This window comes from Acaromyces ingoldii (assembly GCF_003144295.1).
Source record: "Acaromyces ingoldii strain MCA 4198 unplaced genomic scaffold FA10scaffold_1, whole genome shotgun sequence".
NCBI lineage: Eukaryota > Fungi > Basidiomycota > Exobasidiomycetes > Exobasidiales > Cryptobasidiaceae > Acaromyces > Acaromyces ingoldii.
Genome location: NW_020290247.1, coordinates 1,116,062 through 1,143,895, shown reverse-complemented (window position 1 = coordinate 1,143,895; position 27,834 = coordinate 1,116,062). Strand labels below are relative to the sequence as shown.

The 27,834-nt window shown below is 58.0% G+C and overlaps 10 protein-coding genes across 10 annotated transcripts; 8 read left to right on the top strand and 2 right to left on the bottom strand.

Moving 5' to 3' along the window:
- Positions 1–125: 125 nt before the first annotated feature.
- FA10DRAFT_263762 (hypothetical protein) lies at positions 126–1,927 on the top strand. Its single transcript, XM_025520360.1, has one exon. It carries the CDS (start codon positions 470–472, stop codon positions 1,910–1,912), a length of 1,443 nt encoding a protein of 480 aa, XP_025380253.1. The 5' UTR covers positions 126–469; the 3' UTR covers positions 1,913–1,927.
- A 528-nt stretch (positions 1,928–2,455) lies between these two features.
- Positions 2,456–3,202, top strand: FA10DRAFT_223944 (phosphatases II; the record flags this gene model as incomplete). The annotated part of the gene is made up of 2 exons (XM_025518591.1): positions 2,456–2,911; positions 3,101–3,202. Coding segments are annotated over 2 exons (558 nt in total), but the record flags the coding sequence as incomplete, so codon positions are not given.
- A 245-nt stretch (positions 3,203–3,447) lies between these two features.
- On the bottom strand, positions 3,448–5,332 carry FA10DRAFT_236369 (DEAD-domain-containing protein). The gene has a single exon (XM_025519071.1). It carries the CDS (start codon positions 5,288–5,290, stop codon positions 3,524–3,526), a length of 1,767 nt encoding a protein of 588 aa, XP_025380251.1. The 5' UTR covers positions 5,291–5,332; the 3' UTR covers positions 3,448–3,523.
- Positions 5,333–5,566: 234 nt separating this feature from the next.
- FA10DRAFT_298488 (hypothetical protein) lies at positions 5,567–11,409 on the bottom strand. Its single transcript, XM_025524604.1, has 2 exons — positions 9,737–11,409; positions 5,567–9,664 (listed from the first exon to the last, which is right to left on the bottom strand). Exons 1-2 carry the CDS (start codon positions 11,067–11,069, stop codon positions 5,649–5,651), a joined length of 5,349 nt encoding a protein of 1,782 aa, XP_025380250.1. The 5' UTR covers positions 11,070–11,409; the 3' UTR covers positions 5,567–5,648.
- Positions 11,410–13,200: 1,791 nt separating this feature from the next.
- Positions 13,201–13,948, top strand: FA10DRAFT_257428 (hypothetical protein; the record flags this gene model as incomplete). Its single annotated transcript, XM_025519857.1, has 2 exons — positions 13,201–13,866; positions 13,946–13,948. The coding sequence occupies 2 exons, from the start codon at positions 13,201–13,203 to the stop codon at positions 13,946–13,948; spliced, it is 669 nt and encodes a 222-aa protein (XP_025380249.1).
- A 1,413-nt stretch (positions 13,949–15,361) lies between these two features.
- FA10DRAFT_257427 (hypothetical protein) lies at positions 15,362–16,171 on the top strand (the record flags this gene model as incomplete). The annotated part of the gene is made up of 3 exons (XM_025519856.1): positions 15,362–15,859; positions 16,034–16,109; positions 16,140–16,171. The coding sequence occupies 3 exons, from the start codon at positions 15,362–15,364 to the stop codon at positions 16,169–16,171; spliced, it is 606 nt and encodes a 201-aa protein (XP_025380248.1).
- A 403-nt stretch (positions 16,172–16,574) lies between these two features.
- FA10DRAFT_282722 (MFS general substrate transporter) lies at positions 16,575–18,254 on the top strand (the record flags this gene model as incomplete). Its single annotated transcript, XM_025523790.1, has 2 exons — positions 16,575–16,974; positions 17,038–18,254. 2 exons carry the CDS (start codon positions 16,575–16,577, stop codon positions 18,252–18,254), a joined length of 1,617 nt encoding a protein of 538 aa, XP_025380247.1.
- Positions 18,255–22,617: 4,363 nt separating this feature from the next.
- On the top strand, positions 22,618–23,682 carry FA10DRAFT_226285 (ARM repeat-containing protein; the record flags this gene model as incomplete). Its single annotated transcript, XM_025518681.1, has 1 exon — positions 22,618–23,682. A coding segment is annotated over one exon (1,065 nt), but the record flags the coding sequence as incomplete, so codon positions are not given.
- A 1,037-nt stretch (positions 23,683–24,719) lies between these two features.
- On the top strand, positions 24,720–26,018 carry FA10DRAFT_298485 (lipoyltransferase). Its single transcript, XM_025524603.1, has 2 exons — positions 24,720–25,223; positions 25,293–26,018. Exons 1-2 carry the CDS (start codon positions 24,804–24,806, stop codon positions 25,968–25,970), a joined length of 1,098 nt encoding a protein of 365 aa, XP_025380245.1. The 5' UTR covers positions 24,720–24,803; the 3' UTR covers positions 25,971–26,018.
- Positions 26,019–26,248: 230 nt separating this feature from the next.
- Positions 26,249–27,832, top strand: FA10DRAFT_263755 (putative RPL3-60s ribosomal protein l3). Its single transcript, XM_025520359.1, has 2 exons — positions 26,249–26,292; positions 26,364–27,832. The coding sequence occupies exons 1-2, from the start codon at positions 26,278–26,280 to the stop codon at positions 27,525–27,527; spliced, it is 1,179 nt and encodes a 392-aa protein (XP_025380244.1). The 5' UTR covers positions 26,249–26,277; the 3' UTR covers positions 27,528–27,832.
- Positions 27,833–27,834: the final 2 nt, after the last annotated feature.

The window sequence follows — 27,834 nt, the reverse complement described above, 5'->3', positions numbered from 1 at the left end:
GAAGTACCGAAGACAACGGTGGAGTCGTAGCCGGGTGTTTCGCTACTTTAGTACAGTGCAGCTAGTGCATCAGTAGTACGTAGGTGCGTGAGTGGACTGCCTGCAGATTGGCACAGAAGGGGCCACACAACACATCGGCGCGAATTCCTACGAGGTAGTGTGCGCCACCTCCCAGATCTCGCGACCTCACCTCCCACTGGCACATCTACCAGCGCACCTTCTTCTTCTTCTCACGGAACAGGTGTCGCTGTCGCTGCCCCTCTTTCACGCGGTGTGGCTCTCTCCCTCTCTCTTTTTCTCTTTCTCAGCCGCCTTCACTCTCACCATGTCTCTCGCATAATTTTGGCCACACACCAGCTACGACCTGAGGTGGAAAAGTGAGGGAAGGAAAGAAGGAGCGCCACCTTTATTGTGAATATACCGCACCCGCATCGCTTCGTTGGAGGGATAGACAACCCGGCCAGGGATCATGTCGCAGTCGCTTGTCTCCGCTCCCGCCATGTTGGCCAACGGCAGCGAGCCCCATCACAGCTCGCCCCGGGCCAAGTCGAGCCCGTTGGTGAGGACGTCTTCGTCTTCGTCGGCTGCCAGCCCAAAAGGGGCAGCCTCGTCCTCTTCATCGTCGTCACCGCCACCACCACCGCCGCCGCCGTCGTCTTCCGCTTCGAGGGCTGCCAAATTGGTCGCCTCGCCCTCGCTCTCACAGCCGACAGTCTCATCTCAGCAGGTCCATGCTCATCGACAGCAGCAGCAGCAGCAGCAGGCCCAGTCGCAGGCCCAGTCGCAGGCCCAGCCGAACGGGCTGACTGCAATCAAGGCGACGAGCAACGGCGTGCCCTCTTTCCCCTCGCCCCCTTCCTCCTCTTCCTCTCCTCCTCCTTCATCTTCCGGACCTCCCGTGTCGGTTAAGCTGCTCACGCAGCCATCAGTGCAGTGGCCATACTGGCTCAGCGAGCCAGTCAGCGCACTCGCCAAAGATATTGAGCAGGACATGCTCGAGATCGAGTCTCCGCCCCCCTTTCCCCTGGCCATCGTCTTTCAGCACCACGAGCGGCCCGGGCAGGCACCGGCTCAGACGACGCTCGCCCAGCGAGACGGTCTCACGCTGCGCATCTCCGACTTCTGCCACGAGGCAGGCTACCGCGAGTGGTCCCGCCTGATGGAGGTGGCCCCGCTGGCGAGTCAGCACCACATGAGCCGGTACAACCAGCTCAAGTTCGGCTGCAACGGCAGTCCATTCACCTATGTGCCCATGACGCTCCAGAGCCCGAGCCAGTCCAAGGCGGCGATGGATCGACAGCTGGACAATGAGCGGCGGGCACTCGACTGGCTCGTCGAGAAGCGCAAGCGCGCGCGGCAGGTGGCGGCACGAGCACGCCAGGAGCAGCAGGAGCTCGCCCGCGCCAAATCCCGCCAGTCGCGCGACCACGGGCCCATGAGTCCCGAGTCGGAATCTACGACGATTGGCGGACTCAAGAGGCGATCGAGCAACGCCGTTGCCTCATTACTTTCTGATTCCGACGGTGACTCACACATGCGGGGTACTTCGCCTTTCTCAACGGCCACGGCGGCGACAATGACGACGACGACGACGGCAACGCCAGTCACTTCTCTTCCCTCGGGATCTTCGTCGTTGCACGACAACAACACTGTCAAAATAAAGGGACCAGTCAATGATGTCGAAACGGTCGCAGCCGAGTGGGAGAAACCCGTTGGAAATGAATTGGCATATCAACAGCAACCCGCCAACGCCAGCGCTGTGTCTACCTCCGGTGCCGTCGCTGCCCAAATTGAACCAACAACATTGCAGCAAGTCCAAGAAGAGCAGAGACCGGCCACGATTTCAGCCATGGCACCACAGCAGCAGCAGGCCTTGGCCGTCAAGACAAGTGATACCCACCCTATCCAGTGAGTTTGTCACTATGTAGAAGAGAGAAAGAGCGCGAGCTGACAAGAAGACGCATTTCTCTTTGCTCCCTTTAGCATCAGCCCAATTATCCCGCCTGAGCACCTGGCCTCGATTTCCACAAAGGTGCTAGAGGGCCTGCCTGCGTGCGTTAAGACGCACTTTGCCAATTCCATTGCGGTGCCCAAGGACGCCGCCGAGCTCGCAGGGGGAAGCATCTTCGACCTCAACTTCGACAACGACGCGGATTCATCCTCCTCTACACTAACCAACGGTGCCAGCCAGACTGAGCCATTGATGGCAGACCCTTCGCGCGCACACGCAGACGGACAGGTCCAAGGCAAGCGTCTGATTCGATGCAGGACCGCCGGCGTCAATCTTCGCGAAGTGGCTGAGCAGGTCACCGAGGGCGATTGGACGTGCCAGGATGCCTACAAGAGCGCCAACAACTGCCTCAGCGCGCCAGAGCAAGGTCAGCCCGGCGCGCAAAGCTCGGCTGCTTCTTCTTCCTCTTCTCCCTCGTCGCCCTCCTCTCCTGCGCCTCCGACGATGGGCAACCTGCTCCTTTCGTCGTGTCCCGGGAAAAAGGTCCGACTGACGGGTCCGGTCCGAGGAAGGGGTGCCATCTGCCGAGATCTCGGCTTGGACCTGCAGCGATTCCGCCAGATCGGCATCGGTGCCATCGTCTGCTGTCTCGACGACGAGGAGCTCTCGTTCCTGGGCGCCCCCTGGGAGTCGTACGAGCGCGAGGCCGACTCATTGGGCCTGGATGTGATCCGGCTGCCGATGGCAGAGGGCTTTGCCCCCACGAGCGTCGAGACGGCCGACGCGGCCATCACGAGCCTCGTCTCCGACTACACCCTCCAGGGCGTCCACGTTCTCGTCCATTGTCGGGGTGGCGTGGGGCGAGCAGGCCTGATTGCCTGCATCTGGATGCTCAAGCTCGGTCTCGTCTGGGAGGCGCCGAGACAGGCACCATTCTTCATGCAGAAGCACCTCTACAAGGTGACGCCGAGGGGCCAATACCTGCGATGGGACCGCCACACGTACCCCCACGGGGTGGCACCGGGCATCGAGAAGTTTGAGGTGGTAGGGGAGGGGATGCCGCCGAGAGAAACGGCCGAGGCAAAGCGGCAGATGGACCAGTACGAGTGGCGTTACAGCAGGACGATGGACGTGATGGGCTGCAACGAGACACTGTGCGCCCTCGTCGACACGATTCGGATGCGCAGAAGCCTCAAGGCAATCGAAACGGCCGAGCAGGTCCACTTCTTGGCCAGGTACATCGAATACCTCTGCTTGCAGGAGCAGCACCTCTTGGAGGGTGCTCCTCAGACATAGAGACCGGAAGAGAGAGAGAGAGCGCATAAGAAGACTCAGCATAGTATGTGCACGTTTCGCTCAGCATGTTAGACGGTGGAGTCGCACACTAGGTGCCCTTTTTCCCCATTCCCTTCCCTTTCTTTCCTCTTCTTCATTTTGGGGTTTTCCGATCTCTTCACTCTTGCTTTGTGTCCAACCCAACTCTTTCACAGCAACAACACAACTCGTGGAAATGGATGTGCAAATTTGATACCTCTAGCGAAAGAAAAAGATGCAAAAAGACAAAAGGTCCAATTAGTCGTCAAAGGTGATCTTCTTGGCCTTGCCCGGCACGAGCTCCTTGAAGTGGGCACCGTAGGCACTGTGCTCCTTTCGCTTGATGGTGGCCGGGAATTTGTTCATGGCCTCGGGTACGGGCATGTTTGAGTCACGCAGGATCCGCATGAGCTCTCCGGCGTGGGCCTTGTCTTCCCAGGTGAAGAATGTGACCGACTTGCCAGTCTTGCCCGCGCGACCCGTCCGCCCGATTCGGTGGACATAGTCTTCAATCGTGAGGGGAAACGTGTGGTTGACGACGTATTCGACAGAGGGAACGTCGATACCTCGAGCGGCAACGTCGGTAGCAACGAGAAGGGGCGCCTCGCCGCTCTTGAATTTGTCCAGGTTCGCGATTCGTTGATGCTGATTCAGATCGCCATGGATGCCCGCTACCTGATACCCTTTTCTCCTCAGCGTGTCTTCGACCCTCTGCGCCTCCTTTTTGTACAGGGCAAAGATCAGCACTTTGTCCTTGGGTGCCCTGCCACGAGGCCCGGCACCAATGCTCTTGAGGAAGGCGTCGAGCCGTCGCTCCTTCTCCCGGCTGTCCTCGAGCACCTCGACGACCTGCTCGACACGGTGGTTGGCCGAAAGCTCATCGCTGCCAATAGTAACGCGCATGGGCTCGTTCATGAAGCTCTCTGCCAGGCCTCGCAGCTGCATGGGCCACGTTGCCGAAAACATCGAAGTATGCCTGCCCTGGTCCTTGGAGCGCGTCATACCCATGATGGCGCGAATGTCGGGCTCGAAGCCCACGTCTAGCATACGGTCCGCCTCGTCCAGGACGACGTAGCTGACGTTGCTCAGGTCCAGTGTGCCCTCACGCGCAAGGTCCAGTACGCGGCCAGGCGTGCCCACGACGACCCGGACGGCCGGGGACGCATACAGGGCATTGCTCTGGTCGTGCTTGGACACACCTCCATAGAGACAAATGGAGCCAAAGCCGAGCGCTTTTGCGAGCTTCTCGATCGTGTCATGCGTTTGGATCGCAAGCTCACGCGTCGGTGCTACAACGAGCACAGAGACGTGAGGGGGCTGGCCCCTCCCTTTCTTGCCCTTGGAGGACGTAGAGGATGAAGGGTCCTGGCCAAGGACGTGTTGGAGGGCAGGCAGGCCAAAGGCGATCGTCTTTCCCGATCCAGTCTCGGCAATGCCGACGACATCCTTATCGCTCAACAGCACAGGCCAGCAGCACGCCTGGATAGGCGATGGCTTTTGGAACTTGAATCGGTCCAGCTCCTCCTTGAGGCGCTTGTCAATCTTGCCATTGAGCTCAGAAAACGAGAGCATGGGCAACGGCGGCTTCTCTTCCGACTCTTCTGGCGCCTCGATGGTGATGTTGTTGGCTTCCATGTATGCTCTCGCAGCGGCCGCATTCGTGTTCGTGCTTGTGCTCGCAACAGTCGATGGTTCGGTAGCAGCAGGGGCCGCGCTAGATGACGAGGAACCCGCCAGCTCCTGTTCCTTTGCCGCCTTCTTTTGCCGCTTCTTTTCTTCCTTGGCCCGCTTCTTCTCTTGCTTCTTCTTCTCGTCCGAATCGTCCACATCGACATCCTTGCCCGCTCCCTCCGCCCCCGCCTCCGCCTCCGCCTCGCGCTTCCGCTTCTTCTCCTCCTTCTTGGCCTTCTTGATCCTCTTCTTCTCCTCCAGGTCTTCCTCCTCTCCTCCCACCTCGGCCGTCACGGAGGCTGGAAGTTCCTCGAGCCGCTCCTTCATCTTTCGCTTCTTCTCCTTCTTGTGCATCGACTTGGTCGCCTGCTCCAGCTTCTTCTCCTCCGTGGACGACATCCTGGCCGTACGAATACTTCTCGTCGAAAGAGGCGTTGGATAAAAGAAGGAAAGACGCCTGTCTGAAAATCCCGAAAAAGAGGTGGCTGCTGCAGCTTGGAAAAATTTCCAAAAAAATTAACTTTTCGCTTTCTTCAGTCGGCCGAGAGGAAGGAAGCCTGGAGTAGTCAGGGTGCTGAGAACAGACTGCAAATCTCGTGTGCGAAGGTGGAACGGAACAAATGAGTTGATGATTCAAGAAAGATGTTAAGGGTGACCAGAAGCAAATCTAGCAGTGCATGGGTAGCATGACAATAATTAAAAAAAAAAAACACTATTCAAGGGCGCCACTCGAGAGAGCCATGCCCAGACTGGCCTGCCAGGCCTGGATGTCGTCTCGACCATACCCCTGCTTGAGCCTGCTGCTCGTTGATGAAGAGGCGCCGTGGTGCCTCCGGCTCTTTTTGGACGATGATTGGTGACTCTTCTTCGATCGAGCTTGGCTAGACTTTCGCAGTGCGCTCGATTCACCACCGACAGAAGGAACGGCCATCAAGCTAGAATCGCCACCTTGGAAGTCATCCTTTGGCAGGCGACCTCGCTGACTTCGCGTCGAGTGTGGCGTCCTCGTGCGATGCCCATGCTCACTCCTCGACAAAGCAGTATCGACCGTCTTGCCGCGAACAGAGGAAGAGTCTTCTTGCGACTTCAATGCAGTCGGACTAACCAGCCTTGCGGGGCTGGCGGTAGGCGAAATGGGAACGCCTGGGCTCGTCGGCGTCGTTGGACTGGCTACCAAGAGCTCAGAGCTTGCCCTCGCTTGGCCTTCGACCGACAGCCGGAATCGTGCCTCCTCAGCTGCTTCCAACTCGAGACGCTTCTGAAGCGCAGGGACCACCATCTCATCCCAGTCACTCGCCGACGGCTTCGGAGGCGAAGGCTTCTCAGCCTGCTGCCCGACAGGTGGGGAGACCTCGAATGAAGGGATGGGGGGCCTTTTCAGGGCTGGCGGCACGTTAGAGTTGGTCGGGGTTTCCAGATCCCCCTTGCGGCCAGTCACGCCCGCGAGGTCGTCCCACGCTTTCTGCCGTCGCTGAGCCTCTTCCAGGCGCCTCTGTGAGTGTGCATTTTGGCTCCGTGACGAGTGCGCAGTCGACCAGCTGTACTGCTGGCGCCTCTTCGGGTCAGATCTGCGGAGCTGGCTGGTGTAATCGGACGCAGAAGACGAATATCCTTCGTCGACGACCGAAGCGCTCGATGAATTGTTGATGGTGGCCAAGCCCGACGCCTCTTGGTCGTGGCCATGCTCGCGCTGCCTGCGACGGTGCTTGGAGTTGCGCCTCCGATGCCGCTCGCTCCTCGATTCCTGGCTTGAGACTGACTCGCCAGACTTTCTCGCTTCTCGCCTCGTCGAGTAGGGCGCGGCCCTCCTCCTGGATCGCGAGTTGGAAAGGTCGGAGAGCTCGCTGATGCTCGGCTCCATCGACGACTCATGCCCATGAGTACGAATAGAAGGAGGCTCAAGCCGTGATGCGCCAAAGAGCCTCTCATGTGCCCATCTCGACCGCCAATTCGTACCTTCTGACGATCGTTCCATGGCCGCCAAGGCCGCCAGGCTCGCCTGTACGGCTGTCTCGGCAAAGGGAACCGGGTCTGAGCCTGCGATGGACTCGAGCTGCTGTGCGGCTGGCGTTTCATTTGTAGACAGAGGCACCTTCTGTCCAGCAGCTTCCTTTGGATGGATGGGTGCAGAGGAAGACCTGGGGCGGCCATTGGGTTCCACAAACGAGAGATCTTGCGCCATGACGCGCCGAAGCGTCCTGTGGCCGCTGAGCGTGGCCATCTTCTGAGCAGACGCAAGGCCTTTTGGCGCTGCGCTCCTCCCGTTCGCAGCCACCACTTCGGCGGACCATGGTCCGTCAGTCGACATCCAGCTCTCTCGGACAGCAGCCTTGGGCGTGGTCACCATCGGGCTTTCTTGTGGCGACATTGCTCCAGCGTCCGTCGGCGAGGCCAGTGCGACGTCTGAAGGGAGTCGCTGGTCGCTGGATGGAGCAGGATAGGCATACTTCGAGGCAAAGTGCGCATCTGCTTGAGAAGGCATCGAAGTCGAGCGCAATGGCCTCGTCGCTGTCGCTTGCGGCGTTGGTGGCAATGGTCGAGGCAGAGGATGACCAGAGGCGGTTTCAAAGCGTGGCCTTCCAATAGAGGATGACTGACTAGACATGGAACCAGCTTGAGAGTTCCCCATTGTTCCATCGTCGTCGTGTCCGGGATGCTTCTGCAGTGACTTGACGCTCCGCTTGCCATCCAATTGAGCCCTGGCTGCCGCCATAGCCGGCGACGCAGATGTGCTCGTCGCTCGCTCTGCCGCATTCGTGTCCGTTCGAGGTTCGGCAATGGCCGGCGGGGCCGGCAGCGGCCGACGATGGCTCTCACTCGTGGGCGTTGGGAGGCCGGAGCTACTAGATCGCGAATGCGTTTGCGAAGCGGTTCGCCGATGTCCAGATCCTTGATGCTCTAGGATGACCGGAGTCGGGCTCTCCTGTGACCTCAATTCTTTGACTGGCGAAAGGCTGAGGGGAGGAAGGGGACGAGGCCGCCTTACGACGCCAGGAACCCAAAAGACTTGGTTGCTCGCGTCTGCCTCGCGCTGCACCTCCTGCTCGGCGACAGTCTGCTTCGCCTCGCTTTCGACGTCTGATTCAGAGAGAAGAATCTCCTTTGTGCCGGCTTCCGAGTTCACTCTACTGAGGTCGAGGCTATCGCTCACTCTCGGTGAAGGCGACGATGAGGTGGGGGAGACAGCGGGAACGAATGCGGCCAAGCCCGCATGTTCCGGGCCGGGCATCTCTCCGTCTTGCAGGGGCGAATAAGATTGACCTTGTATGGATGGCATCTCGTCATCTAGAGGGCCGAAGGGCGAGAGCGATACACGACCAGATTTCACGCCCATCGTCTCTGAAGATTCTCCGGCGACATTGGCCTTTCCAGGCATTGTTGGCAAGGTGGGCGAAGCCGACTCGTCAGTACTCGATGAGTTGGCGCGCCTCTGCTTGCGTGGTCGTCTCGGTGGTACCGGCGCAGGATGAGGGGGTCGGGCCAGCGAAGAGAAGTTGTCATTGACACCGACACCGGTCGAGTCGCTGGTATTGAAGCTGGCCATCGATGCGCCAATTGCCTCTTCTGTGTCGGCAGCTGCGACAGCGCTGGTCGATGGGGATTCGCGCTCCTCGAAGTGACTGCCATTTGTGGGGACAGCGGTAGCTTTGTTTCTTGTCCAGGGACCATGGTTAGTCTTCTTGGCCTTCTTCTGCTTCTTGTCCTCCGATCCCCGTCGAGCGAGAGAGCCGGCATCCGTATTCGACACCTGCTCCTCGTTTTCGTCAATCCAGCCGGACTCGTCACCGACAGCGCTGCTTCCCCTGCGCGCCCATCCTCCGCTCGGCTTCCACCAATTGGAAGCTGCAGCCACCGGAATGGCGCTGCCCTTGGGACTCTTCTGCGCATCAGAGATGGCTTGTGATGGGGACTTGCGGGTGGTAGCATGTTGGGCGGCTTGAGCTCGTAAGCTCGTCGTCGAGGCACTTCTCCTGCTGCGGCTGCTTCGTGCGCTTCGAAGACTCCTTGAACGAAGGCTCGAGTTGCTCGCAGGTCGACCAATCGGGCTGTTCGACGAGACACCCTCGACCCCACGGGAGGTCTGAAGGAGACGGGGCGAGGGAGATGACCGTACGGGCAGGACGCTGTCGCTGGGGCGCCTGACTTGCCCATACAGACCTCTAGACGGTGACACACCGCGATTGGAGTGAGCAAGAATGTCTCTTGCGGGCGTAGCTGGCGATGTGGCGGCAGAAAAGTCTGTCTTGCTCGGCGAGGGCGACAGTGTCGAGGTGGCATCAGAGTTTTTTCGCACTCTTCCTTTGATGAGGGCTAACAGGCTCATAGCTCGCGGACGCTTGCCAGCAAGCACGACCGAGGGCTCTGAGGAGGAAGGGCCAGCATCTGCAATCTCTGCAGAAGCCGATGGAGTCTGCGACTGACTCGACAACAGGCTCGACGCGCTTGGATCAATCTGGTAGGTGGGCCCGGCCCTGAGACGTTCGACGTGGTTGATGAGTGCTTCGGTCGTGTTGCTGCCACCGCTCATGTGACTGCTCCTCTTTGAGTTGAAGCCATCGGAGGGCATCAGCGTCGAAGCTTGCGATACGCGAAGTCTCGGCGCCGTCGGGGTGGAGACGGCCCGTTGTTCATCGAAGGAGTGACGTAAGCTCGGAACTGGCTTTCTCCTGACTGTTCTCGGCGAAGCAGGCTCTGGACCGTGTTTACTACTTGAAGATGCTTGGGTCGCTGTTTGAGAAAAGAGCAGGAAAGAGTCAGGCTGCGTTGATGATGCAAGCGCACAGCAGCGCAAATACCCACCCTCTGGACCGGAGACGTCTGGCTCGTCGCTATCGTCCCAGAAGAATCGCGATTCGTCGTTGGATATGTTGCCTCTCGGCGTCGCATAGACCTCGTTTCTATCCTCAACCGACTCCTCGCTGTTGTCCAGACCTCGTCTGTCCTCCCAGTACGACGTCCATTTTCCTTTGCCCTTGTCCTCCGGCGATGTCCTCGCAACTGGTGCAGCTGCTACTTCTTCAGTGGAGCTGCTTATGGGCTCTGCCGCAACGGCAGCGGTGCTCGATGCCCAGCTGTGCCGTCGACTTTCCCGAGGTGTCGGGCTCTGTTCTCGTGAAGGTTGACCCTGGCTTTGGCCAAGGCCGAGACCAAGACCAAGGCTGTGACCCTGGCTGGATCCGTGGCTGCCACGGCTCGCGCGTCTTGATTCCTCCATGCGCCAGTAGGCCGGCAGAAGTTCTCTGTACGTCGCTCTACTGTCGTTCGTCGTTCTGCTGACATGTGTAACAGCGACTGAGCAGTTATCATCCATCTCTTCCGTCGACTCTGGCTGTGGGCTCCGCGAGCCAGTGTCGGCATAAGCGGCGGACACAGCAGCAGCAGCATCTGCAGGGGTCATGCCCTGCTCGAGGTAGTGCTTGCCCAGACCCGTCTTAAGGGCGAGCGCCAGCGGTTCCGGTAGCACCTCGGGCGAGTGGCCATGATCAGAGACGTCAAGGGACAGGATGCCATCGGCGTGTCCGTTAGCCTCGGGAGCCTCTGCAACAGCGCGCAGTGTATCGTGAGACGTCTTTCCACGAATCAAGGCCGAGTCCCCTGATTCAGCCTCGGGCACCTCGGCGATACTCGCGTGCCTTGGTTCGGCACTGATGCGATGCTCCCGGCGAAGGCTGCTGATGGCTGAGGAGGAAGAGGGAGACGCCGTCTCCGCTTGACGCTGATCGCGGTCCTGGTGATGGAGATACATGGGGCTCGCGTCATGCACGTAGGCGGGCTGGGAAGATCTCCGGTCGGTACCGATCCTGTCCAGATTCTCAAACGAGAACTCGGTCCGGGGTTGAACGAACTCGTCTCGCGGTGATGGCTGCTGATGCGGCTCCGTCTCTAGCTGCTGTTGCCATGCCTGGCCCGCGGATGCAATTCTTTTCGATGAGGGAGATTTAGGCCCATCACGGGCCCGGCTTCTCATTGGGCCCGCGAGGCTTGTCCTCCCCTGCGAGGGCGCGTGACCATGCTGCTTCTGCAATGGCGTCGACGTCGTCGCGAATCGACCACCTTCCGGCTCGAGGGCGCCTGGCGAATAGCCTACGGCCGATGGATGGTAAGTCGTCTGACTCGACTGGCCGTTTCCCATCTTTGCTTTTGATCGTCCTGTACGATACAGAGAGCGAGAGTAATCTGATTGTCACCACCGCTTCGTCTAGCTCGAGGTCATGCTTTCTAGAGCCCTTGCCGCCGAAGCCCGGGCGCACGACCGCTACGTTCGGTATGGGTATCCAGATGGCGGTTAAGGAGGAGGAGGAGGAAGTCGAGTCGTGCAAGGAGAGTGGCTTCAAGGTGGATGGATGGATGGATGCTTGGATGCTCTTGGAGAGATTTAAGGATTTACTGACGACGAGGAGCGCGCTTCTGACTTTTTTCTGACTCTCCTAGTGTAGTGTACGTGCGCCTCTCACTTTGAGCCCAGATTGTGGTTCGGAAGCGATGCCGCTAGGTGCAGCCAGCATCTGCTTGCCCTTTTGCTTTCAGCCGGACTTGCATCGCGGCCATCCCAAGTTTCAATGACCTGCCTAACGCGGCTCTATCCCAATTACTTACAGCAGGACTACTAGACTATGTACTCATGTGGCCCTTCCTAGGAGCTGCAGCTCACACATACAAACGAGGGTTTCTTGGCTCTGCTCGTGCGGCGCGACAACAAAAATAAATAATGGATTAGCCAGACCCACCAAACAGACGCGGGCGACGAACGCATTGATCAACTGGAGAAAAAGAAAGCCCCTCTTAGCTCGACTAGCGCGAACGGAAAGGAGAAAAGGGAAAACTCTTGACCGCATCCAGAACGACTCAGAGTGAGCCGGATCCTTCATTCTCCGAGATTCGATCGTTGACTTGGTGGCTGCTACCTCACAGCAACTTGTGTTCATCCACGCTGCTGCGTGCACCCTTGATAGATTGTCGATGAGAAAATTCGGAGACCTCTGAAACAAGAGAGGCATCGCCGACGTCCGTGCGCCTCCTCTATACCGATGATTGCTCTCTTTGCCAAAAGTCATGCACTTTAGGATGGGAAAATGTTCCGAGGGCAACTCCTATCGGCCAGACCGCTCGCCGGTGCGTGAAGGGAAGGGGAGCACGAAGATTTGCAACAGGAACAGGATGGGAAGCCCCTGACGGTTGCGACCTTCCGGGTTTCTTGTGCTCATTTGTGCCAATATCGGTAGATCAACCTCGCTAGGTACGGCTGTTTAACGGATCGCCACGCGCTGTCATTAAGCGAACAGGGTATTCCCTGGGAAAAGGAACGTGCGAAGCCGAGATATTGTGATAGCATCTTCATTGACGATGCCATCGCAGCGATAGCAACCAAAAGGAAGAGCAAAGGAGCGAGGTGCAAAAACAAAAAGAACTGCAGCACCCAGGATTCCCGCGTGGTCCCCCACCGCAGTACTGACTAGGCGATACCGTGCTTAACTTCGCAGATCGGACGGGATGCGGTGCTTTCACGGTTCTATGGCCGCAGATAGAACGTTGCCCGGTTTAAAAGACTATATTTCCCATGCTGCCTCCTTTGCCACCATCCTTCGGTGCGATAGCGAAGTCTGCGAGACTGTTCAGCGCATGAGACAGCAGCTCGGAGATTGGAAATTGGGATCAAGAAGTCAGCTGCGTACGCCGATGTATGCGCGACACAGCTCTGCGCCTTAGATGTAATTGTTCCTCCAAGGACTGACCACTGACGCCATCTGGCCCGTTCGGTCCTTTCGCCGTTGCCACGTCGGACTGTGGGGACCTGTGCCACTTCTCGGTACACTTGGGTACTCAAGAGCCCGCTTTCAACGGCTTCCGCCTTCTACTCTGCGTTACAGAGAACTCGTTGAAGAAAGACTCTGTAATAGAGCAAAGTGGGAAGGATTCGGCTGTTCTTTACGGTGAACTCGAACAAGAGAAATAGAGCACCTCCTTTTCCACGGCGTTTTTGCCGTTTCCACTTGACGAAATCACTGTCTAGAGATTTGGGGAAAGATATAAATGGGGCCCGTCTCGGACGAAGAGGTGCCCGGTCTCCATCGTTCTCCCCTCCAACGTCCTCTCCGGTTTCCTGACTGGCTTCAGCTAATACGGGAAGACACCAAGCCTACGATCGATATCACTTGGATTTACACCTCTCAGAGACCACGAGCATCCTCTGCCATCTGTCATCGTGTCGTCTTCCAGCGCAATAAATTCTTCACAAGAAGATCTCGATCTCGAAAAGTGACACAATGCGTTTTAGCATTGGGTTCAAGATTTTGGCATTCGCTGCCAGCGGGGTTCTGCTTGGGGTACACAAGTCCAGCGTTGGCGCACCTGTCGGCAAGGACGGCGCTCAAGGTAAAGGTAAAGGCGTCTCTTCCTCCTGGTCGACATCGCCAACTCCTTCATCAAAGCCCGAAGTCGCAGGTCATCCAAACTCTGACGTACCTTCAAGCAGTGACGAGCTGATATCTTGCTTCAACTCTGATCCAACATGGCGCCAACTTCTTGAATGGGCCAATGCTAAGAAGCTCGAAGAGACGGACATGCGAAGGTACCGCCGCATCGGCAATGAAATGCCTGACTATGTTGACAAAGATGCATTGTTGGCAACTTACCGGAACATAAAGAAGGACGAAGCCCATATCAAAGCCACAAAACTCAAGTGTCAAGCTCTAGATGCCGAACTTGAGAAAGTGATCGAGGAGCTAAAAGCCAGGCTCGACGGCACTTCTGCCACCAAAGGCCACGGTACGAGGCCTGAGAAGCGAAGTCGCGAGGATGAGCTAGAGCAGGAGATCGGAAAAGCCGCAGGCGAAAAAGACAAGCAAAGCCCTCTGACGAAGAGAGGCAAGATCGATCTTCGACTTGTGAAAGATGTGGACATCGATGCGGTTCCTGATGTGACAGGTGAAGTAAGTGTCTGGGCGAAGAGCATGCACCAGTAGCGTGTTGCGAAAAGATAGCTTTGAGCTGAACAGACCTTCCATGCAGTAGACCTAGAAGGTCAACAAAAGGGTTCGTCACCCAAGAATACCTGACTTTCGGAGCGAAATGCGCGAACGCGAGCGAAATGAGCGGGTGAGATAGCCAGAAAGAGTAGGCAGGCAGAAGCTGTTGTCGACGTTAGACGAAGAGGGTGAAAGCAATGCACATGACCTTCAGCCTGAATGCTCCGAATTTATCTACTAGGTACCGTTCTAGTCAGGACGCTGTCTCGTTCACAATGAGGCATGACAGTGTTCCAACACGAGTGCAGCGGGCCTTTTTTAACCCTCGAATAACGGCTCTTTGATCGCAGTTGAAGAGATATGAAGTAGATTGATGACGACATCGAAGGGGATGAACGACTTGAGACCACTTTTCATTGTTCGATCTCACGTCGCCAGCCAAATGGCTTGAGCAATGAAAAGGCGCGACAAAACTTGGGCTGTGATAACGGGGAAAGGCGTACAAGAACACAGCCGAGCGATGTGGGTAGAAAAAAGGCGCGCAAAAACACCGCCTAAACCTACAAGGAGCTGTGCGAGAGCACAGCCGTGACCATCATGACGTGGTGCACGGGAGATACAAACAGGAAGCGTGTCATGTCTTGCAGCTAAAGGTGCCCCGCAGGGGGGGCTCACTTTGCTACGCTCCAGAGTCAGGTCCGGCCTTTTCACTCCAAATATTGCTCCAGGAACCCCGTTCACCCATGTATAGAAGGCTCCGCCGAATTACTAGCAAATAATTACTCCGCGCCCCGTTGACTCACGACGGCTCAAGCCTCGTCCCATATCTGGCACCAGAGCACTGGCCTGCAGGGGTGGAATCGCTGTGTCTTCCAGGTCGCGAGGGACTTGACCTGTTACAATGCTGGGTAGGGTGATGCCGCCGTCTAGAGATAAGGAGAGGTCTGGAGCACGAGCGAACCGAGCAAGCTTTAAAATGATGACATCAAGAGAAGGCCGGAGGAAAACCCGAGGGGCGTTTGTGAAGCGCTCCGAGGAATTGCTCTGCTTCACCGCCCCGAGACGAGGCAAGTATTCTCAAGAGCCTGGTCTTGGTGGCAGAGACGAAAACACTGTGATCATAGCTCTGAAATCCTGTCTGTCTGCTAGGCTTGAAAAGGGTTAAATTAGACAGGTTTCGCAGCTTCGTCCCTTCCCATCCCATTCCATCCCATCCTACACCCCTCCTCTCCCTTTCCTCTCCACTGCAGCTCTTTTCGTCCATCGGGCAGGTTCCCGGCAGGACAGAATCATCAGAACACGCACCCAAGGAGAGCCTCCCGGTTAGCCACCTTCTGCAGCGACACAATTTCATGACCGGTACTGAACGTCATTTGCTGCTGGACCAAGCCGCGACACGCACTTCAGCTTCGAGACACAGCATCAGCATCACGCGGGACGTGTTCATTTCCACAGCACGATGCGCGCCACAATTTGTCTATCAGCGCTCGTCGTCACTGCCAGTGTGTCATCTTTTGGCGCATTGGCCCTTCCCATGAATGAAGACTCTACCCACAAGGGGCCCTCTGCTGTCCGTTCTTCCGGCTCGTCTGATGTAACGCCCTCCGTGTGGACGACACATGCTTCTATTCCTCTCCTGCCCCATCCGACTACCCTTCACATCGAGGGTTACGAAGAAGCTAAAAAGTGGAGCGAGAAGTTTAAGGAACACTCAGATGATGTTGACGATTTCCGCAACCAGACAGAGTCCAAGCGCACGGAAGAACGCTCCCATCCTTTGTCAGAGTATCAGAGCCTCGATCCAAGCTTCGTACATCCGTCGCCGAAAATGAAGGGAAGATTGACAAGCTTGAGTGGCAAGCGGAAGGAAGTTCCTTGCGACCCACACACTCTTCTGCTTCTGCACGAACGAAAAATGGACCGCACGCTCACGGACATTAGGCACCTCTGCGGCGACGTACGAAATTTTTTGGAAAACAGGAGCGAGCCAAATACTCAGAAGCACAAGGAAGGAAGCAGCAAAAGCAAACAAGGGCATGTGAAGAAGATAGCAGAGGGAAACGGCGATGAGTTCTATGATGCAAGCGATAACTTCTATTATGAAGAAGAGGCGCCGCCGAAACATTGGTAGGACTGCATCGACGGTAGTGAGCGCCAAAGCATCTTCTGCGTCCAGTATGTTGCCGACAAACAACCCTTCCCAATAGGTAAGAGAAGACGTGCTTGACCTTCAACAGGTCCTCAAGACTCAATCCCCTGCATCCCTTGATTAACAATCTTCCGAATCTCAGTAGAATTCAAAACCATCACCATGTACTCGGCTGATGCCATCACCTCAATTCCATTTCTTCTCCCTGTTACACGCGGTGTCGCGCTTCGGATCTCGCACCGAATAAGGAAGCAGCCTTGACGCGTCTCCATTCTTCCAAGCGTGCGTCTGTGGCCCGCTGATGCCGCACAAAGCCGTCGGCCGCCTTGTGCCGAAGTAAATATCTGGACGCTAGCATCTGTGCCTGCTGAGCTCACTCGCTCACCTCCTGACCTTGTCGCTGTCCCCAAAGATAAACTGGGCATGCAGGACAACGGTATAAAGACGACCTTGGCAACTGATTTCATTGCTCCCGTCACATCAAGGAGGCAACGCTAGAACTTGCCCACGCTCTGACTACACCATGCAGTCTCAACACGAACAAACAGAGGATGACGGTAGGGCCAGCACAGAGACAGTCTCTCCACCCCACCAGGAGCCAGAGAAGGCTGCACAGAGCAAGGAAGATGCAAAGGCGCTCGAGGAACAACGCGAGCGGCAACAGTCACAAGCTGCAGAAGAACCATACTCGATCTTTACAGCGTGGGCAAAGTGGCAAATTGTCATTCTTGTTACCATTGCCGGGTTCATCTCGCCCATGACGGCCAACATCATGCTTCCTGCGCTGCCAAATATCGCAAATGATCTCAAAGTCTCGCTCGAGAGCGTCAATCTCACTGTCACAGTGTACATGATTTTCCAGGGTATCACGCCCCTGTTCCTTGGCTCGCTGACTGACATTGTTGGAAGACGACCCGTATACCGTGAGTTGCCGCAGTCGCATTACAGAAGAAAAGGAGAGAGACTGACCGTGAGCATCCCTTTAGTCGTCTGCTTCATCATCTACGAAGGCGCCAATGCTGGCATCGCCAATCTTCCCAACTCGTACGCTGGGCTGCTTGTTCTGCGGTGCCTCCAGGCGACTGGTGCAGCAAGCGTCATCTCGATCGGCGCAGGGGCCATTGGCGATGTGACCACTCGAGCGGAGCGAGGAAGCTTCATGGGGGTCTTTTCGAGCGGATCGATGGCTGGTCCATCCCTGGGACCGGTCGTCGGAGCTGTGCTCACGCAGGCATTTCATTGGCGCAGCATTTTTTGGTTCTGCTTCGTCATCGGAGGCGTCGTCCTCGTTCTCTCGCTCTTCTTCTTGCCCGAGACACTCCGTCGACTCGTCGGCAACGGGAGCCGACCTGCGCCAACGCTATTCCATGAGGCTCTCTTCGACCTGATGCGAGGCAAGACGGCGGCACAGCAACTTCGTCTGCCTCGTCCTGGCTTGCCGCCTTCCCCCGTGGCCGACAAGGCGACGACACGGTCGAAGCGACTGGCGCGCGAGCTCGCTCGACCTTTTCAGGCCCTTCTCCTTCTGGCAATGCCTGAGGTGTTCCTCTGCCTCATCCTCTGCGCGATACCCTACACGGCCTTCTATTGCGTCAGCTCGACGCTGTCCAACCTCTTTCAGGACACATACGGCCTCAACACACTCCAGGTCGGACTCGTCTTTCTTAGTCCGGGGATTGGCTCATCGCTCAGCAGCTATCTCATGGGGCTTGTCTTGGACCACGACTACGCTGCAGCTCTGAAGCGTGCCCGTGAAGATGGGCAAAAGGACGACGTGGAAGTTCCTATCGAGCACGTCCGCCTTCGCCGATTCCCCTACGCGCTCCTCGGCACGGTGCTGACGCTCATCGCCTATGGCTGGTGCGTCCGCTACAAGGTGCACATGGCGGCTGCCATCATCTTCCTTTTCATCAACGGCTTCTGCATCGGTTGCATCTTCTCCATCGTCCAAGTTCTCCTCATCGACTGGCTGCCAAACAAAGGCGCCTCGGTGACGGGCTGCAACAACCTCATGCGCTGCCTCAGCGGCGCAGTCGGCACCGCCGTCATCGACTACGTCCTTTCTGCTCTCAAACCTGGTTGGACGTTTACCCTGACAGCCCTAATTACCGCCCTCACTGCTCCCGTGGCATTATGGATCGATCGTAGCGCTCCTGCGTGGAGGCGCAGGCGGAGCGAACGACAGCAGGGACAAATACCTTAGGCACTCTCGCACAATTCTTCGCATGAACATTCATATTGTATCATTAGTAATAGATCAAGTGCTCATCAAGCACGCGGAGGAGTGCGCGTGTCGTCCTGAACAGCGTCCGTACTTTGCACTGGACAGTGGGCTTGTCCCGACGACGGACGTGAAAGCAGACCAGGGTATCACCCTATCAAAGGATGACGAGCCAAGCGGTGCGGACCGCACAAGCGCTCAGACGCCCGACAAACACAAATGAAGGGTTGTGATACAGGCCAGGGGGATCAGAGCACGTTTATGACGAGACGTGCGGAGCCCTTGAATATCCCCGTCTAGTGTACAACTACACTTCATTACGTCTTAGTGCTACACTACTAGCTAGTGTTGCCTGAGTCCATAGGCAAGGGCAGTGCAAGGTGGAGCTTCCTATCTCGACTGCGCCACATTTCAACATTTTCGAAAGAAAGAAGAAAGGGTGGGGTGATTGCCGGGCTTGTTGCGGCCCAATTTTATCCACTTTCTTTCTCTCTCTAGACAACCTCGGCTTGACACGATCATGTAGGAGAGATCGGCTGCCCTTGTGTCACCACCAGCGAGGTCTACCAGCACCTGTCTTGCTCTGGAGGGTGTACAGGGCGGTTCCAAGCTTATCCCAAAAAAAGGGCTGCCTTTGCCCATGCTCTCGATGCTCCGATGAGAAGAAGTTGAATTTGATTCAAGTTTGAAATCCCTCCTTTGGAAAAAGACTATTGAAAAGTTGAATTTTTTTTCCTGCTTCTGCTGCATCTTCTTGTTTGAGAGAGCCAATCCCTGGCCTGCCTCGCCTCGTGCTCGCTCGGCTGCAGCATTGGTCGGTGTGCTTGCCGTTGTCACTTCCCCCTCTGCTGCCTTTCTCCTCCTCCTCTCTCCTCTAAATCGAGACTGGCTCGCTCGATCACTCGCTACTTGACGACGAACGCTCCTCGCTTCGTCCTCAGCAGCAACCCCCTTGACTCCCCTCTCCCACTCTCCCTCTCCTTCCCTCTACCTCCCTCTCTACTCTTCTGGCCCGCAGTCAGCCCACCCCACCCCTTCCTTCCTCGTTCGTTCCTCAGCTTCTGGCAGCCTCTCTCCGAACGAACATTCGTTCCGCGAGGGCAACAGAAGTCTGGAAAGAAGAAGGACAGAGAGCTGTCGGAAGAGGTCGGGACTGACGCTTTCCTGTCAGATTGGTAGCGTCAAAAGGTGAGGGAGACAACCGGCTCGGCCCTGTAACAGTAACAGTAACGACAAGAGGCAAGAGAGCGCCTTGGAGCGACGAGCAACGGGCGACGACACTGTGACGAAGAGCGGGGCAGCTCAAGAGCGATAACCGAAGCCCTCCTCAACCCATCTCGGCGGAACACCAATCCCAGCGCCGGCGAACCGCGTGCCCTGTCACCGCACCCTTCGCATACACGCTCCCTATCTCTCTCTCTTCTCTCTCTCTCTTTCGTCTACTTCTCTCTTCGCCTTTCCCTCGTGGTCCCTTTTCGAACCGGCTCTTGTTCTCCATTGGCTGCGACGTGCATGCTTTGTGTACAACAGACAACGCTTCCTCATCACTGATGTGAGTTGCTCCCTGACTCCCCGCCCAGCCTGGCAATACTCCCTTTGTGACCACAGCTGACGGCCAAGAGGTGGCAGTCCCAACCCGATCACTCGACAAGACCAAGGCAGGACGTAATTCTACACTTGTTCAAAAGGGACAGCGCAAAGTTTTCATCTGTACGACTTCAACATCATCATCGTCATCGACCCGCAACACTACCGCCTTTACTTCCTCCCCTCTTGTTCTTGTTCTTGTTCAGCCGACCTCGCTTCCGTCACAGCTTTCGGATCGATCGGCAACCTTGTCACTACTACGAGTACCCTAGAAGCCAGTCCACGTACACTATTTTCAGTCCGCCCCTTCGCCCTCTTTTCATTCTTTTCCTCTTTCCCCCTTTTTCACCCTGGAAGCGCACGGCTAGCAAGTTGGCTCGCTGCTCTCCTCTTCTTGGACGCTGCATACGAGGATCGACATGGTCTCGGGAGCAACACCGCAACACTCCTCCTCCACTGTCAGCCCGCCACGGACCGCACCGTCGCCAAACTCGGCCAGCCAGCCCGCCTCGAAGCGAAGTAGCCTGGGACCGCAAAGCGCCGTCTTGAAGCAGCAGCAGCAGCAACAACAACAACAGCAGCAGCTCGCCTTCGACGACTCGGGCTCGACCTCGCTCTCCGACTCGACGCTGTCGCTCCACCAACACTCGGACGCTTCCAGCCGCCTTGGTGGCCAGGGCACCGACTCGACTTTCCACTCGCCCTCATCGACGAGCGCCTTTGTGGCTGGTGGTACCGCAGCCGGTACTGCAAAGGGAGAAGAATCAGACCCAGAGGACATTGCTGCTGTGAGTAGCGGCTTTCTTTCTTTCTCCATTCCCCGCTATCGGTGCTGACTCCCTAGCGGCCGGAGCAGCGCATCGAGCGTAAAAGGCAGGAGCACGAACGCCAACGAGCGCTGCAGCGCCAGGCCTTTGAACAGCAGATGGCCCTCCTCGAAAGGCAGCAGCTTGAAGAGGAAGCCAACATGCTCGGTCAGCGCCAATCACCCGCTGCTTCTGCTGGTGGCGCCGACGACCGTGCCGCTCACCGTCTCTCCAACCCCATCGCTGACGGCTCGAGGCCCGAAGAGGGACTCAACGGTAGCAATGTGCCTGGTCTTGCCCCTGTAGCTACCAACACCCCACCACGGTCGGTCCCCGCTTCTCGCCGCACCAGCGGGGGTCAACCCGAGGCCATGACGACGGCCGACCAGGTGCGTCTGGCGGGCCAGCGTCGGAGCATGAACGCCAACGAAATGGCCACCGCTTTTGACCGCATGGGTCTGGGCAGCAACCACAGCAACGACCACAGCAACGCGAGCAGCCGTCCCTCGAGCCAGCCTCGCTCGCCCATCGGCGCAGGACCACCAGGCGGGAACCCCGCCGGCGACGGCAGCCCCACGAGCCGGCTCCAGCAGCGTCAGTCCAACCTTGGCGGCAACTCGACGACGGGCCAGCAGAGTGTGCTGCAGAGGGCCATCGGAAGGCACAACATTGAAGCTCAGCAGCAACACCAGCACGCGCACCAGCCTCAGAATCAGGCCCAGAATCAACACCAGTCGCAGTCGGGTGCCAACGCCGCCGCGGGCGAGTCTGGCCTCACGCCCGTCTTCAACGAGCGCTACCTTCTCTTTGACGACGAGCTCGATGCCGAGGACTCTGCCTTTATGAAGCGCTACAGCCTCGAGGAAGACGACGACAAGTTCCCCGTCCTGATCCGGCGGGACAGCTTCCCCGGCATGCTCTCGGCCTCGTCGGCTGCCCTTGACCTGGCTCCCCTCTCGCAGGCGCCATCTCGCTTCCCACGGACCGACGATGGCAGCAGCGGCAATGTCAGCAACAACCCGCCGTCGAGGCTTTCCGAGTGGCCGCAATTTGCCGGCCGCGACGATGGCGTCACGGGTGGTGGTGGCGGTGGCGCGGGCGGGCGCGGGACTCCATCGCCGTCGCAGTCGCACCACGCGCTGGCCGACGGCGCAACCTTTGATCGCTTTGGCAACCAGGACCGTCGAGGTCGCTCGGAGCGCAACTCGCCACGCCTCAGCTCCAGCCAGGGTCCTGTGTCCAACAACGCTCGAGGTGGTCCTGGCGGCGCTGGCGCTGGTAGTAGCGTTGGCGGCGGCGGCGGCGGTGGTGGTGGTGGTGTTGGAAGTGCTGGCAGTGGAGCTGGTGCTGGAAGCTTCTCCCTCTCGTCGTCGACGTCTCCCGGTGGATCAACGAGGCATTCGACGACGCCGGGCACGCCCACTTCGACGCTATCCGTCCGAGGATCGGCGCCCCCCAGTGCTGAGCAGCAGCAGCAACAGCAGCAGCAGCAGCAACAGCACGGCGGCGGTCTTCCAAGGAGCGCTACCTTGTCTCGCTTCCCCGGCCAGACGCCTCATCGCCTCTCGAACCAGTTCAGTGGCCGAGACCTGGAGCAGGAGATGAACAAGGAGAGGCAGCGCCAGTACAGCGCCAATGCCCTCAACGCTCCCAGTGGCCTCGCCCAGCCTGACATGGACGACCCTGCGCGAAAGGAAAACCGCTTCCCCGGCTTCTCCATGGATGCCTTTGCTGCCGAGGAGGCCAAGGCCAACCACCAGAACGGCGGCAATGCTGCGGCTCGCTTCGGCTCCTCGTACACGGGCGGCTTTGAGCGCTCGACGAGTGCCGACCACTCGGCGGCTAGGCCCCAGTCGGGCTACTTTGACGCCTTTGCTCGTGGTGGCCCTCCTGGCCCTCCGGGCCCCGGAGCTGGACAACAGCCGGCAGGTCCCGTCGGATATGGCCCCGCCATGGCAGCGGGAGGGAACAACAACAGCTTTCCTCCCTTTGGCTCCATCAGCCCCGAGTCGGCAAAGGGCGGCAGCCTGATCAAGAATCGCAAGGGCGAGCTCGATGCCAACACGCCCCTCGAGGAGCTCCAGGGCGAGATCTTTGCCCTGTGCAAGGACCAGCACGGCTGCCGCTACCTCCAAAAGAAGCTCGAGGAGGGCGTGCCCTCGTACCGCGACATGATCTTTGCCGAGACGTTTAGCCACTTTGCCGAGCTCATGACCGATCCCTTTGGCAACTATCTCTGCCAGAAGATGCTCGAGTACTGCACCGACGAGCAGCGCAACCTCATCGTCGAGTCTGTCGCTCCCGAGCTCGTGACAATCTCGCTCAACATGCACGGCACGAGGGCGGTGCAGAAGACCATCGACTTTCTCTCGACGCCCCGTCAGATTTCGTCGATTATCGTCGCGCTGAGCATGAGCGTTGTGACGCTCATCAAGGACCTCAACGGCAACCACGTCATACAAAAGTGTCTCAACCGGCTCAGCTCCGATGACAACCAGTTCATCTACAACGCCGTCGCTGCCCACTGCGTCGAGGTGGCCACTCATCGCCATGGATGCTGCGTCCTGCAGCGCTGTGTCGACCACGCCTCGGACAGCCAGAGGATCCAACTCGTGTCGGAGATCACCTACAATGCCCTGACGCTTGTCCAGGACCCCTTTGGCAACTACGTCGTCCAGTACATTCTCGATCTCAACGACCCACGCTTCAGCGATGCCGTCATTCGCCAGTTTGTCGGCAACGTCTGCCTGCTGTCGGTGCAAAAGTTCAGCTCAAACGTGATTGAAAAGTGCATCCGCGTTTCCGACGTCAAGCTGCGCAAGTCGCTCATCGACGAGCTCCTCAACCGGACCCGCCTCGAGAAGCTGCTGCGCGATTCGTTTGCCAACTACGTGGTTCAGACGAGTCTTGACTATGCGGAGCCGATGCAGCGCATGCAGCTCGTCGAATGCATCAGGCCCATTCTGCCCATGATCCGCAACACGCCGTACGGCAAGCGCATTCAGAGCAAGCTCCAGCGCGACAACATCGAGCTGGCGCCGCCCGGCAATGTGCACTTTTCACTGCTTCAGGCTGCCCACCACCAGCAGCTCCAGGCGATGGCGGCCATTGCCAATCGCCAGACGACGGCTTCGGACTATGTGGGCAACATCAACCCGTACAACACTGCCGCCCATGGGGCCATGCACCGCCAGCCTGGCACGCCCCACGGCCCGCACCGCCCTCCTCACCACCACGGTGGTCCTCCCCCGCCGCAGCAGGCATCGATGTACGGTGGTCAGCAGCCTCCCGCGCAATTCGCAGGTGGCCGTCTGCCTCCGCCTCACCATCACCACCACCCCGCCGCTGGCTTTGGAGCAGGCGGTCCACCTCCAGCCCCCCCACCTGGGGTCGGCATGGGTGGATCAGGACCTTCTACCCCCAACCTCGGCGGCCCTCACGGACATCACCACGGGCAGCACCATCACCAGCAGGCCCCCAACTACCCGCCTGCGTACGCCTATGGAGCTGGTGGCGGCATGCCCTCGCCCATGGCGCTCCACGGCCAGTTCCCTGGCTACGGCGCTCCCTTCTAATCTCTGCCTCTTCTTCCAACCCTCTCTCCCACTCTCTCGTTCGTGCGCGCGCGTGTCTCTGTCTTTCTGTCTCTCGCAAGGTAAAACACACACATACATCCCGAACCTGGCCGTTTCCTCATTTGTATGTCATTCCCCCCCTCAAAGCTTCGTCCTTGTTCCCCCTCTCCTCCTTCTTCTTCTTTCTTTTCTTTTCGTGTTCACATTCGCGAACAATTTCTTTTTTCCTTAAAACTATATATAATCCTGTGCTTTTCCCCCCCAACCTTCTCCCCTTACCGTTTTCCCTTCTGTTCTTCGTACAATAAATACTCTCTCCTCTATGACAATGCCTGTCTCCTCTCCCCTTGCGAGGGCTCAGATAACCTGGATGGCGAAGAGGTAGGTGCTTGTTTGGCTGGGAAATTCAGGAACGACACGTGGAAAGAAAGGGTTGACTTTCCAATTTCTTCCCTCCACTTTGTTCTGCTTGCTTGAATGCAATAAGGTCCAGTCGAGTTTTGTTCGGGGAAGCGCCGAAAGTGAGACGCTCGCACACAGAGAACGAGTGAATAACGACTACGATGGCTTCGATGGCAGCAGCTCGAGGCGCTCTTGGGGCGGTGCAGTGGAGCCACATCCCGCAGCTTGTTCCGTACCCCATCGGTCTCGCGCTGCAGGAGCACCTCGTCCATCGACGGCTGGCTGCGCGCTCCTACCTCGCGCAGCTGCCCGCGGCGGGACCCTCGTCGTCGGCGTCGCTGGCGCAGCGCAAGGCCGAGCGCGTCTCGCGGGAGGACATCTTGCTTCTGCTCGAACACACGCCGACGTTCACCGAGGGAAGGAGGAAGGGCGCCAAGGAGGCCATTGCAGACGACGACGAGGGCAAGCGCCTGCGCGCCCTCGGCGCAGACTACATTGTCGCCCAGCGCGGCGGCCTTGTCACGTACCATGGCCCCGGGCAGCTCGTCGGGTATCCCATCTGGGATCTCCAAGCGATGGATGTGAGTCTGAAAGGTACCCTTCCCCTCTAGCTTGGGAGAGAGACTGATAGCCAAGCTGTCATGCAAAAGCTCTCGACGCGCTGCTACGTCGACCGCCTCCAGAAGGCCTTCCATGCGCTCCTCTCGGCGCCACAACCATATGGGATAAAGACTTTCCCGCCGTACGAGGACAACACGGGCGTGTGGACGTCGCCCGACCACAAGATTGTCTCGATTGGGATCCAGGTCCGGCAGCGGATTGCGTCGCATGGCTTTGCGCTCAACGTCGAGGCGCTTCCGCTGCTGCGATGGTTCGACCACATTGTCGCATGCGGCATCGAGGGCAAGAAGATGTCGGCCATTGAGCGCGAGCGCAGCGTCAAGATGAGGGCCGAGGAAGAGGCACGGCCGGACAGGGAGGCGGCGAGCGAGAGCGGGGAAAGGCTCGACGACATCGAGGGAGGGCAGGCGCGGACACAATCAGCAGCAGACCGGGACAGGACAACAGGCCCCAAAGGGCCAGGAGAAGCAGAAGCGAGAGTCTATAGCGATCCCGTGGGCTGCCAGATCGAGCCGGGGCTCGTGCTTGGACCAGAGGCAAGGACAACGGTAGCTTCCGTCGTGCCGCACGTCGTGCAGCACTTGGGCAAGACCTATGGCAGGCACATGGCAGAGGCCACAGAAGAGCTCCTTAGATACGAGGCCGACGAAGTCACAGGGCGACTCAAAAGAGCCTGGGTCGACGGGGAAGAGGTCGTCACGGTGTAGCTCCCCTTTCAGTCATCAATTTAGTGCTCATGGCAATCAAAGCAGTCCTGAATCCTGGAGCGCCTTTATAGAGGTGTCTCAGAATTGTCATTTCTTCCAAAAGGTCACGTGAAAACTGACGGAAATCGTGACGCATAAATGACGGCTTGTGTATGGCTGCGGCTCGCGACAGACCAATACAAATGATTACAATCGCCGACTGCAAATTCTGAATTGGTTTTCCCTCGTGAGCGAGGCCAAGGTCGAATTTCCGCCCTGCCTTCTTCTTTCTCTCCTTTAGACGACCGCCGACGACGACGACCTCAAGATGTCTCACTGTAAGGTGGGTTATTGCTCCTGTTTCGGGGTGAAGAGAGTACTGGATCATCGTGCTGACACCGTCGAACATCACAGTTCGAGCACCCGCGACACGGTTCGCTGGGTTTCCTGCCCCGCAAGCGAGCGGCCAACCACCGAGGAAAGGTCAAGTCGTTCCCCAAGGATGACCCCAAGAAGCCCGTCCACCTCACCGCCATGATGGGCTACAAGGCCGGCATGACCCACATTGTGCGCGACCTTGAGAGGCCCGGTTCGAAGATGCACAAGAGGGAGATTGTCGAGGCGTGCACCGTCATCGAGACTCCCCCCATGGTTGTCGTCGGTGTCGTTGGCTACGTTGAGACTCCCCACGGCCTGCGCAGCCTGACCACCGTCTGGGCTGAGCACCTTTCGGACGAGGTCAAGAGGCGCTTCTACAAGAACTGGTACAGGTCCAAGAAGAAGGCCTTCACCAAGTACGCCAAGAAGCACAGCGAGAACAACGGCCAGAGCGTGGCGAGGGAGCTCGAGCGGATCCGCAAGTACTGCACCGTCGTTCGCGTCCTTGCCCACACCCAGATCCGGAAGACGGGCCTGAAGCAGAAGAAGGCGCACCTGATGGAGATCCAGGTCAACGGAGGCTCTGTCTCGGACAAGGTTGACTTTGCCAAGGCTTCCTTCGAGAAGACCGTCGACGTCAACTCTGTCTTTGCGCAGAACGAGAACATCGACGTCATTGCTGTCACAAAGGGTCACGGTTACGAGGGTGTCACGGCCAGGTGGGGGACCAAGAAGCTGCCGAGGAAGACGCACAGGGGTCTCCGTAAGATTGCCTGCATTGGCGCCTGGCACCCGGCCAACGTCATGTTCACCGTCGCCCGCTCGGGTCAAGACGGTTACCACCACCGGACGGAGCTCAACAAGAAGGTTTACCGGATCGGCAACGGTGCCCAGGACACCTCGGGCAGCACCGACTTTGACACGACCAAGAAGACGATCAACCCCATGGGCGGCTGGCCCCACTACGGCATTGTCAACAACGACTTTGTCATGATCCTCGGCTCGTGCCCCGGTGTCAAGAAGCGTGTTCTCACCCTCCGTCGCAGCCTCAAGGTCCACGCCAACCGCAAGGACCTCGAGCAGGTCAACCTCAAGTTCATCGACACTTCGAGCAAGTTCGGCCACGGTATCTACCAGACCGGCGAGGAGAGGACCGCCGCCGAGGGCGTTCGCAAGATCAAGGTCACCCCCACGGCCTGATTTTGAGCTTGAGCTTTCGTCATCATCTTCTCTTTGTATGGTTTACTTGTTCACTTCTTTACACCCACCTCAAAATCATGACCCTCATGGATCCATAATCTCTTCTGGCGAGCGATGCGAGCAATGTGTGGATAGTGAGTGATAGGAGACGCAAAGTGAAAGTGGGCTCTCGCAGGAAGAGTTTGAATTGCAGAAGGGGATCAATGTGAAATGGGCTGCTCCAAGTGCAGTGAGAGAGAAGGATTTGGGTGGATGAAATGGTATAGGATGAATCGAGTGCAAGTGAATGTGAATGTAATGAAGAGTC

What these genes read in the sequence shown, in the direction of transcription:
- FA10DRAFT_263762 (XM_025520360.1), top strand. Translation starts at nt 470, where the DNA reads ATGTCGCAGTCGCTTGTCTCCGCTCCCGCCATGTTGGCCAACGGCAGC.
- FA10DRAFT_236369 (XM_025519071.1), bottom strand. Translation starts at nt 5,290, where the DNA reads ATGCACAAGAAGGAGAAGAAGCGAAAGATGAAGGAGCGGCTCGAGGAA.
- FA10DRAFT_298488 (XM_025524604.1), bottom strand. Translation starts at nt 11,069, where the DNA reads ATGGGAAACGGCCAGTCGAGTCAGACGACTTACCATCCATCGGCCGTA. An exon ending in AGACGTCTCCGGTCCAGAGG is followed by an intron (nt 9,665 to 9,736) that starts GTGGGTATTTGC and finishes TTTCTCAAACAG; the next exon opens with CGACCCAAGCATCTTCAAGT.
- FA10DRAFT_298485 (XM_025524603.1), top strand. Translation starts at nt 24,804, where the DNA reads ATGGCTTCGATGGCAGCAGCTCGAGGCGCTCTTGGGGCGGTGCAGTGG. An exon ending in GGGATCTCCAAGCGATGGAT is followed by an intron (nt 25,224 to 25,292) that starts GTGAGTCTGAAA and finishes GTCATGCAAAAG; the next exon opens with CTCTCGACGCGCTGCTACGT.